This window comes from Lipotes vexillifer, unplaced genomic scaffold, assembly GCF_000442215.2.
Source record: "Lipotes vexillifer unplaced genomic scaffold, Lipotes_vexillifer_v1.1 scaffold7, whole genome shotgun sequence".
NCBI classification, from domain to species: domain Eukaryota; kingdom Metazoa; phylum Chordata; class Mammalia; order Artiodactyla; family Lipotidae; genus Lipotes; species Lipotes vexillifer.
In genome coordinates this window covers 3,871,073-3,882,164 of record NW_006792683.1, presented here as the reverse complement: position 1 = coordinate 3,882,164, position 11,092 = coordinate 3,871,073, and the positions used below count along the sequence as shown (strand labels likewise).

The following is an 11,092-nucleotide window of genomic DNA, read 5'->3' as shown; positions in this document are numbered from 1 at the left end:
CCCCCCCCCCCCCCCAGGAGCGGGGCAAGTTCTCCCAGAAACAGTTCTGTCCAAGAACTCTGTGAGCAAACTCCCCTCCTCCTAAAATGGTATCTGGAGGGATTCTCTCCCGGGGCTTTCCCTCCGGAGGTGGGTCCCCGTCACTCTCCAGCCCCAGGAGTGAGTGCTGTTTCAACCCGGCCTGGCCGGTTTTTTGTTGATTTTGTTTGTTTGTTTTTTTTGGAAAAGGAGCAACTGCAGGCAAGTCTTGGTTAATGAGCCAACCCAAGGGCCTCCCCCCTGCCCAACCCCCATAAGCTGGCCTCTTCTCCTGACTCTGCCCCTCCCAACGCTTCCCCTCGTTCTGTTTCCCTCCCTCCCCATCTCCAGCTTCCTTGCCTTCAAGATTGCTCTGCGTTTCCCTCCAACCTTCAGACTGGGGTCTCAGTGGCTGGAAAACCACAGAAAACCTTGGTTTTTTCTAGAGAGTGAAAAAGATGATGGGGGAATGAATGAGTGGACCCTGCTGGGTCTTCATCTATTCCTTGCCAGCCAGGGACATTTTACAGTTTTATTGGAAGTAAAATCTAAGGCCCTCGGTGCTAAAATCAATCAGCCGATTGATCCATCTGCTCATCTGTTGATTATCTGTTTCTCTATCTAGCTATCGATGAATCTCTCCTTTGGCCCCATCCTAATCTTCATTATTTAATCAATCCGCATAGACAGACCTGGTGACGATAATGGATCATCTTTGTTTTCCTCCGAGGGAAGCGAATGGAATGTTGTGCTTTCGCCATCGACCGGGGCTCAGGGTTTTCTCAGGGAACTGTTTCAAGTTGAAATTCGCCTTCCTCCTTGTCTCTGCCTGACCTTCCCGGTCAAGTCAGGCAGGGCCAGGACAAGGTTCTGCTGCTGCTGATTCCTGTGCTGTTTCTTGGGCTGGGAGCTCTGTGTGTGTGTGTGTGTGTGTGTGTGTGTGTGTGTGTCCACGGGGAATGGTTAGGCCATGAAAGTGTCACACAGTAACTCTTTTCAACTCAGGAGCCACCTTCAAGGGAGCTGGGAAAGTTCCCCAAAAGAGGAAAAAGAGATAGAGAAGTTCTCCATTGAACTTTCATTCCCTAATTCTGCTGGCAGCTTTTCTGTGTGTTTTCCTTCCATAAGTGACTTATGTGTGATCTTGTTTCCAGAAGGTAGGGAGTGCGTGAACTGTGGGGCAACGTCTACCCCACTGTGGCGTCGAGATGGAACAGGGCATTACCTGTGCAATGCCTGTGGGCTCTACCACAAGATGAACGGACAGAACCGGCCCCTCATCAAACCCAAGCGAAGGCTGGTGAGTTGTCCTAGGGAAGCACCGGCCCAACACTCTCCGTTTTGTGTCTTTAAGTTCCTCTCTTCAGGAGGAAGAGCTTTCTGCTGGAAATTGGCAGGACGGCTCAAAATCAGCTTGCTTGGGATAGTTTTCTTTTTTCTTCTTTGTTTTCTGTTTTGCAAATTACATATACAGAAAGGTCCCCCTGCCCCCGCCTTTCTCCCCCTCCACGGTTCTTAAGTCACTTATCATATTTTTAAGGATGCTGGCTTCTGGGTTATCAAATCTTAAATGTCTTCACTGATAGAATGATTGCTTTAACAGGACCAGGGTGACTGATTTAAGATGCATTGATAGTCACGGTTTCACAGAGGAATTCAGTTCGGGGATGGAGTGTCCCAGGTGCCACCCGAACTTGTTTCTGAAGTCATACAAGTGGGCTCCTAGGAAGTAATTACAGTCTCAGGGTTGCCTTAGTGCCACAGATGAGATCTCATGTGCCAGGGCTAATTAACTGAATTTCACAAACAGCAGCCATTGGGCTTAGTGGAGTTCTTCTTCCTCCTTGGTCTGAAGAATTGAGGAATTGCCACAGGTAATTCCTGTGGGGAAAACTGTGTGATTCCTGTCCTGCTTCTTGGTCTCCCCTAGTGTCTGGTCTTATTTTCCCTTTGAACTCCTGCCGGTCGGGTGATAGTTTCCTCTCTCCCCCCTCTTTGTCCCTTTCTTAAACCTCTTGACCCCTAGGAATACTTGAGAAAACCTGGCACTGGCAAGCATTTATAAGGAAAACTAGCCCGAGAGGTTCATTTGCAAACTTGTCTTTGGAATCTCAGGCCAGATTGAATAGCAAGTGTATGTAACAGACAAATAAAAGCAGGCTTGGCAAATGATAACTGTAACCACAGTCAAGAGATCAAAATGCTTTTTGTGGTGATTCACCAGGTAGAGAGGGGAGGAGGGGAATTTCCCCATGCAAATTAATGGATGAAGCATCATCCCTCAGATTCTAAGGTGGACCCTTCCCAAATCCTCTGCATTCTTTTTAAAGAATTATTTGTCTTCTCCATCAGATTTTAGTGCAAATCAACACCTTTCACATCCTCTTCAGAAGGAAAATCTTTCTAGGGATGGCAGTGCCCACGTGACTTTAATTTTTGGCAATCCTAGGTCTCTAGGCTTTATTCTTTCTGATCTTTGCCCCTTTCTCCAGCTCTCTCAACCTTCCCCCGACTTGTCCCCATGCTCTTTGGTACTTTTTTTTTTTTTTTCCTTTCTCTCATGTGCAAAGCTAACTTCCTAGGAAAAAGCTGCCGGATATCTGAGCTCTGGAGATAACTCATAAACAACAACTCAGCTTCCCCAACTTAAACATCAAGATGTTTGAACGTATCAGAACAAGACGTGTTTGAAAAAAAAAATGGCTGGAGATGTTAGCACAGAATGAATATGATCGCACCACAAAAGAATGTTCTGAATCACTCAAAACCTGGCCTTAGGAAAAAAAAAAAAGAGAGAAAAAGAAAAGGAAAGAAAAACAAAAGAAAGAAAACTAACAACAAAAAACTTCTTGTTAAAATAAGTCATGGTACCATTATAATTGGACTTTTTCTTTTTCTTTTTTTTTAAGGTAAAAGTAAAGTAGGAAAAAGAGAGCAGTAAAGTGTCAGACCCCGTAGTTGTCTGGTTGATAAGCAAGAGTACATTTGACATTTTCTTGGGGTTTCTTCTGTCTGGGTAGATTGTACAGGAGGGCTGGGCTTGCATTTTACATAATTTTGTCTTCATTCACCTTTCATAAGAAATCTCTAGAACTCTGAGTAATAATTACTTTTAATTCTAGAGTTCCTTTGCTGTCACATATGAAGCTGCCTTCTCTTTCTTACTCATCTCTTCTGGGTGTTTTTTTATTTTTAGTTCCATAGAATTCACATGCTCCAGAGAAACACTCGGGGCCCATTCAGGATATATATACGTATATTTTTAGCCCTTAGACGTATTTGACTTCTGAATACCTAGAACTTTCTTTTTGTCCTTTCCTATATCTCCTGTTCCTCCTTCCCTGCTCTGTCTCTCCAGTTTGCTGCTTTTGCACACTTGCAGACTTGCTGAAGACCACCCTGCCTGCCCCCTCTGTGTAGTCAGCTCTTCCGTAGATGCATATCTAACACTGAATAAACTCGTGCAGGAAATAGAAGGGAAGACCCATAGAATTTTTTTCCTAGTGTTGCAAGATTTTCATAAGTCTCACAACTAGCTTGCTTTATTAATATACTTTGTCTTCTGCTAGTGACCCAAACAGTGTGACTTTCAGAGGTTCTGGATAAATTCTCATAAAGTCTAAGCCTGTTTGGATTCATGTTACCTTCAATACACTGCAGAGGGCTGCACCATGAGCGTGGTTATTTGGAACTCATTTTATCGGTTGGCATTGTGCACTTGTACCATCCCTTCTCAGTTGCTGGGCCGGGAAATCCGGCACTTGCATAGATATTAGTCTATTATATCCAAGTATTTCTTTTAAAGGGGGAAGACCAGTCGAGGACTATAATAATAATCACATGATAATGTAGTTGTCAAAATCCTTAAGCACCGATTTCATATATCATTTTCCTCCCAAGAGTACACAAGAGCAACGGTTAAGTCTTAAATTATCATGTTTCATAAAGGCAGGTGGACCAGAGGCATGTGGGATAAGAGACAGCACTCTTGGACTGCGGTGAATTATTTTCCAAATGGACAACTCAAAAGTAGAACCTTCTCAGTTATGAGGGAGAAGGGCTGTTTTTCCTTTCTAGTTCCTCAGGACACAGAAACTAAGAATTACTAAAAACAAACAAACAAACGAAAAAAGCCACAGCTCTGCTATTTAAACCTGTGGGAAGGGGCAGCATCTCTGTGGAACAATTGAGTAGCTTTGAAAGGAAAGGAATCAGCTTGGTTCATTCAGAATTGCCACTGGGTTTTCAGTATCTGACCTCTTCGGGTGTTTGGCCCAACTTCTTGCTGGATAAAATACTGAGGGAAAAGCACACCCTGATCCCTGTCCTTTCGTTCTGTGCTTTCATAACCATGCCAGAATTTTCTTGATCACAGATAAAGACCAGATGAATTCTTTTTTTTTTTTTTTTTGCGGTACGCGGCCCTCTCACTGTTGTGGCCTCTCCTGTTGCGGAGCACAGGCTCCGGACGAGCAGGCTCAGCGGCCGTGGCTCATGGGCCCAGCCGCTCCGTGGCATGTGGCATCTTCCCGGACCGGGGCACGAACCCGTGTCCCCTGTATCGGCAGGCAGACTCTCAACCACTGCGCCACCAGGGAAGCCCACCAGCTGAATTCTTACTCCTTCTCTTGCCTTTGATAATATTTTTGAGTCCCAGGGACCGAAATAATTTTGCAGTTGAAATTTTCTTTTTATGTTGCAAGGGGGTGTGAGGAGATGAGCGATATATGATTACAAGTGACCCAACCTCATTTCCTTTCAAAAGTTTTTGAGCTTAAGTTTTCTTTTTTAACGTATGGATATAGGAAATAGTCCCCTTATACATTTAAGTGCGTCGAAAAGTGAAAGAAAAATCTCCCTTTTAAAGGAAATGAGGGCAGTGACACAATCAAATAATGAAAATTCAGCTTGGGGCTGACTTCTGACCTGTAACCATTTTGCTCTGTGAACAGCAGATAGGAAGCCCCTACTTTCAAGAGGGTGAAATGAAATGAAGTTAGGAGCGGGGCCAGTGTTCCTGGTGGATTGCAAAATTCCTTGTTCCTCTCAGTTTGTCTCACTAACTGAAAGCCACCTAAAGGGATGAAGATGGCTGTCACCACGAGTGACCAGATCTGAAAGCATGGGCCGTGCACATTTAGGATGCCTGCAGATTGGCTGAGGTCTTGTTCACTTAGGATGTCTGGCTTGGTGCTTTCTCCGTGGTCCATCCCGTGTGTGCCAGCTGCACGTGCGCAGACGTTCTCTCATTCTGTCAGCACTCTGCCCTCCTTATCATCCAGCGTTTCTTTATTTGGGATCTAGAGAGCGCTTTTGATGCTTGGGTTTGTTCTTCCTTGGCTCTTGGTCTATTGTGATGACCAGTATCCTTGTTCAGAACTGCTTTTCTGGGCAGTTGCTCTTGAAAGAGACCTCCTGTAGGCCTGGCGAAGGGAGCCACTGAGAGCCTGGTACCCAAACTAGTCTGGTTAATTCAAAATTGCTACCCATAAAAATGAAACATCTGGCAAATTTTGTGGGGGAGGGAGGGGGGCTCGTTATGTCGGTGAGGTGATGTCGGCTTTCTCATCCTCCCGAATCCTTCCCCAGGGGACAGCAGGCTATGTGCTGACCACCGGACTATGGTCTGACCTGGTCCTATGCCAGTGGATTGGCTTCATGTTTCTTCTTGATGCAGCTTGATCTTTATTACTTTCATGTGGGCCACTTGCTAGTTTTGATTTCAGTGATAATTTTTTTTGAGTTGGTCTCCGTAGCTCTGCAAACCCATTTAACACTTATTTTGATTTTTATCCTCCCCTCTCTTCCCGCTCCCCAGTCAGCAGCAAGAAGGGCAGGTACGTCCTGTGCAAACTGTCAAACCACAACCACGACTCTCTGGAGAAGAAATGCCAATGGAGACCCTGTCTGCAATGCCTGCGGGCTGTACTACAAGCTGCACAATGTAAGTGTCCCGGGGACCCGCCCCCCGTCCCGGAATGGCCCCCTTCGGGTGATGCCCAGCGCACAGCATCCCCCTTCCCTGGTCCCCTTTCTGATTTTTTAAAAAAAAATTTTATTGGAGTATAGTTGATTTATAATGTTGTGTTTGTTTCAGCTGTATAGCAAAAGTGGTTCAGTTATACCTATACTATATCTATTTTTCAGATTCTTTATCCATCTAGGTTATTACAGAATACTGAGTAGAGTTCCCTGTGCTTTACAGTAGGTCCTTGTTGGTTATCCATTTGAATCGCCCAATGACAAGGCTCAGAAAAGGCATTGCAATAGGACCCAGTGTAGAAAAGGACTCGGCACAGCGTAGCCTTGCTGAGATTGAAGGCTTTAAAGCAGATGACCCAGCCCCTTAGTTTGTGTTGGAAACAGTATGCGTGGTGGGCCTGGTCTGGGTTTTTAAGGGGAGAAAAATCTTTCTCTTGGAAAAACCAAAGTCACCGGTCATATTTTGATGTTTCCTTGAGTTTTTAAACGTTTTGCAAAAAAAAAAAAGAGAGAGAATGAGCCCGTGAAAAGAGAAAGGTAAATAGGATTGTAATGCACGGCACAGGAGTTCAGGGCAATTCAGTTACTGAGGGGTAAAGAGGCTTTGGTGAATTTTAAACGGATTCTCTGAATAAAAGATACGAGATGAGAGATTTCATCTGCTGAGTTTGTCCTCACCAGGAGAACTCCTGCAAAGCAGCCGACGGAGGTTATCCTTACCAGGGAAAAGAACGCTTTTCTCCTTCTAGATCACATTAGCAGAATGATAATTGTCAGTCAGTCACATGGGTTTGGCTGTGTCATTTTTAATCTTTCCATTTGGGGGTCCTCCCATTTTGCAATATGTTGACCTTTAAAAAAAAATTTCAGCTATTTTTTTTTTTTTTCCCCTGCAGCAACTCTGGCTGACAGGCCATGACCCTTATGAGGCCAGAAGTTTGTTGATCCCAGAGAAAGAATTTTGTCTCTGTCTGTCTGTCTCTGTCTGTCTTTCCCTGTCTCTCTCACATCATCTCTCTGGCTCTGTCTGGTTCTCCTGAAGTCTCTTGACCAGTCTGATTTTGGTGATGTCTGGGAGTGAATGGGGAAAGGCGGAGGGCTTTGCTCAGAGCCATTCTGGCAGTCAACGCATCTTACCCAGAAACACCTGGGAACTGGGGAGGATGCTTTTTTGGTTAGAGTTTTTGAATCACAGGAGAACTTCCCAGGGTGACCCCAGCAACCTAGTCCTTTTGTGCTTCTTGGGAATGAGTTGATTTGATTCCCGGGGACCCCCGTAACACTTGCCTCCCTGCCCATATGCCGTCCACTCTCGAGAGGAGGGGCCCGGCGCTGACGGAGCGGGGCTCTTACTATAATCCATCGTTTCTCTCCCACACATCCTCAGACTGCGGTCTGTGTACATTTATCAGCAATGAAACCCCAGGCCCGTTTTCACTTTGGGGAATTTCCTTACTCACTGCCGTGGAGAGAAGCAGATTTGTGATTAAAATCTGGAAGATTTGGGGCCTTAGGGTTTATGAGCTCCCCAGTGGTTGGTACAGCCGATCAAATGATTTTGGGGTTGTAATGTATGGTTTTGCAAAGAACTTTCATGTCACTTGATTACATTTGAGCCTCAAAGAGTCCCATGATGTAGACAGGGCAGAAGGTATTTTGATTTCCCTTTTACTTGAAGAAATGACGACTCAGAGAAGTAAGGAACATGGCTGTTGATGTAGAAGGGCCAGGATGGATTTCTGAATTGCGAAAGGCCTTGCGGGGAGATCAGTAACCTCGGGACTGATAGGGAACAGAGAAGAGTAAGCACCTCATTTTAGAATGTACCAAAGTTCTGTTCAAAGTAATGAATTGAGTGTGTGTATGCACTTCTTTCCTATTTCCACAGAAGTATAGGAATTATGAGAAACGAACCAGCTATAAATTTCTTTGACTGCTCAGCCACAGTGAGATAGGCTGTCACTTGTGTCCAATCTAAAAAAATATCTATTTCTGAAGAATACGAATTTCTCATTAAATCGAAGACAGGTCAAGGAAGCTTCTTCAGTCCTCACTCCCACCCTATTCCAAATTAGCTCCCGACTTCATGGCTGGGCCCCAGTGGCTGGGAGATAGAAGCGTGCTCATCCACCAGAGTGGTTCTTCTGCCTTTTCTGGTTTAGTAAGAATTCACAGAAGGAGGCGGATTTGTTGTGTATTTAACAATAAGAGATAATAATCTATTAACATTCTCCTCTTGTTGTGTTTTGTTCTGCCCATCGAGATACCATGCACGACCTAAGTTAGTTCCTGTTTTCTTATCTAGGTGTGTAGATAACTACCTATCTCAGTATCAGTGTTGGGACTAGTTATCTGGCTTTGTGTGGCTATCTGTGTAACTAGATATTATATTTAGATACCTGGCTCTGTATATCTAGATATCAGCGTAAAGAGCCATGTGTCTAGGCAGTATCTTGGGGGAGATTCAATGTGACAGTAGATTCCTATCGCCTCTGTAGGCTGCATCTTTATCTTGATTATGACTTTGAGGAAGGAACCCTGAGATGTTCTTTGGGCAACGACCTTTTAGGTCCTCTGTCGTCACTCACGTGGCCTTCCTGCACGAGGGGGAAGGCAGGTGTCCGTCCCACGGGGTGGTTCTGTACCCCTCTCCAGGTGACCAGCTCAGGCCCAGGAAGCTGTGGGTTTGCTGATACCAGTAGTGTTGTCGGAGCCTGGCCTTCCTGGCTGCTAGATTCTTTCTTCCTTAACTATCCCTTTCTAGCTTTTGGAGCAAACAGGCAGATCCTAGGGCCATGAAATCTTCCCTTCCTCCACCCTTGAGGACCCTGGAGGAAGGAGTTGTTTGTTTCCCGAGGAGTCAGGAGTGACTGAGACCCTGACCTTCCCTCTCTGAGTCCCTTTGCCCATTTCCCCAGAAACATGGCCAGATGTGTGGTTGGTTTGCTCTACGGGGCAGATGGCCGCTATTGAAGTCAATCTGATTCTGACTCCTCGTGGGGAATGATCTCAGTTTGCTTTGTCAAGTCCCCTCTCTTGAATCTTCTCCCCACCCCCCTAAAACAAACGTGTATTCAAAACAAAACACATGAGGCTTATCAGAAAGAGAGCGATGGTCTGCTGCCCCGGGGACGGAAGACTAGTGCTTGCCTCTGTCTCTTTACTTAACTTCAGGCCTGGTCTTTGATTTTTAGGAGAGTGCTTTCAGGCTAGCACAGGGCTTTGTACCCCGTAAGTGGATATTAAATTCTTGTGGATTGGTTGTTTCGCTGTTTGTCTAGTAAGAAGTGGATAGTCAGGACCAGGTAGAAATTGCAACTTTCAGTCCCCACCGTTGCTGTGACGTGGGCAAGAGCTTATGTTTCGGAAGGACACTTTGTATTAAATTATGACCCCAGAACTTACACATTTCAGGGGAAGATTTTACAGCACCACTTGTTTAGAGAAGTTCGTCAGAAGAGAGACAACCAGACATGACTTTGAAGAGGGAAGCAGTCCTAGCTTCTCAAGGCAGAGACAAACACTTAAGATCTATTGCCTTGCAGTACTTGCACAGTCCTAACACAGATTTTGGACCAGTAGACAAGATATTATTTCCCCCTTGAAAATCCCTCCATTGCCTCCATGCTCATGAATGAGTCTAAGGTCATTCTAATGGGAGAAGACAAGTTATTATTATATTTTAGTTAGCAGAGAAATACAGCCATCTTGGGTGGGTCTCTAGAATATGGTCCTTGGAGACAGAAAGTTCCCTGAGGCAAACTTTCCCCCAAACGATTGGTGCAGATGAATGTAATGAATAAGCCCTGCTTGGAACACCTTACCTATGGCCTCTTGGTTTCTGAAATTGATAGAGGCTGACAGACCCCCACCGCAGAACCCTAGCCTGTAGGACTCTGGGTCCCTGGGAAGGAGGCAGGAAGGTGGGGAGGAAGGGGCCCCCTGAAAGCAGATGCCTGATCTGGGGCAGTCAGAGGAACCCGGGTTGGGGTGTGAAAGTCTGCACTATTTCAGAGCCAGCCAAATAAAGTAAAAAAAAAAAAAAATTGATCTCTGTTTAGATTAACAGACCCCTGACTATGAAGAAGGAAGGCATCCAGACCAGAAACCGGAAAATGTCTAGCAAATCCAAAAAGTGCAAAAAGGTGCACGACACGCTGGAGGACTTCCCCAAGAGCAGCTCGTTCAACCCCGCCGCCCTCTCCAGGCACATGTCCTCCCTCAGTCACATCTCACCCTTCAGCCACTCCAGCCACATGCTGACCACACCCACGCCGATGCACCCGCCCTCCAGCCTCTCCTTCGGACCTCACCACCCTTCCAGTATGGTCACCGCCATGGGTTAGGGTCCCTGCTCGATGCTCAAAGATCTCCAGGCGAGAGTCCCTCCAGCCCCTTCTACGTGCATTTTCGCAGGAGCAGCATCATGAAACCGACACCCGATGGATCTATATGTTTTTGCAGGCAGAAAGCAACACGATGTTTGCCACTTGGACAGAGGAGCCCGCTGTGGTGTCTGTGTTCTCACTCCCTGAATCTGGATACCATTTGTGAATAAGCCATTCAGACTCATATTCCCTATTGAACAGGGTCTCTCTAGTGCTGTGAAAAAAAAAAAAATTGCTAAACATTGCATATAACTTATATTGTAAGAAATACTGTACATTGGAAGAAGACTTTATTGCCTGTGTCAGGAAGGCACGAAGGACGCCATGCATTTTAAGGACGATGGAGGAAAATAAAGTGTGGAAATTAAGAAGAAACTAGGTCTGATATCCAAATGGACAAACTGCCAGTTTTGTTTCCTTTTCCTGGTCACAGTTTGATGCATTAAAAGAAAAAAAAAAAAAAAAAAAGAAAAAAAAAAAAAAAAAGGAAAAAAAAAAGAAAAAAAAAAAAAAGGAAAAAAAAAAGAAAAAAAAAAAAAAGGAAAAAAAAAAGAAAAAAAAAAAAAAGGAAAAAAAAAAGAAAAAAAAAAAAAAGGAAAAAAAAAAGAAAAAAAAAAAAAAGGAAAAAAAAAAGAAAAAAAAAAAAAAGGAAAAAAAAAAGAAAAAAAAAAAAAAGGAAAAAAAAAAGAAAAAAAAAAAAAAGG

General features: G+C 44.7%; 1 protein-coding gene across 2 annotated transcripts in view; it reads left to right on the top strand.

Moving 5' to 3' along the window:
• The window catches only part of GATA3 (GATA binding protein 3), an 18,940-nt gene extending 8,090 nt beyond the window's left edge, over window positions 1-10,850 (top strand). The window contains exons 3-5 of one of the 2 annotated variants that reach the window (XM_007465803.1): window positions 1,176-1,318; window positions 5,837-5,962; window positions 10,062-10,850. In XM_007465803.1, coding sequence (XP_007465865.1) covers window positions 1,176-1,318; window positions 5,837-5,962; window positions 10,062-10,346 — 554 coding nt within the window. In that variant the 3' untranslated portion in view covers window positions 10,347-10,850. Of the gene's footprint in view, window positions 1-1,172; window positions 1,319-5,836; window positions 5,963-10,061 lie in introns of both variants that reach the window. The other variant, XM_007465802.1, reaches the window with a different exon arrangement.
• Window positions 10,851-11,092: the final 242 nt, after the last annotated feature.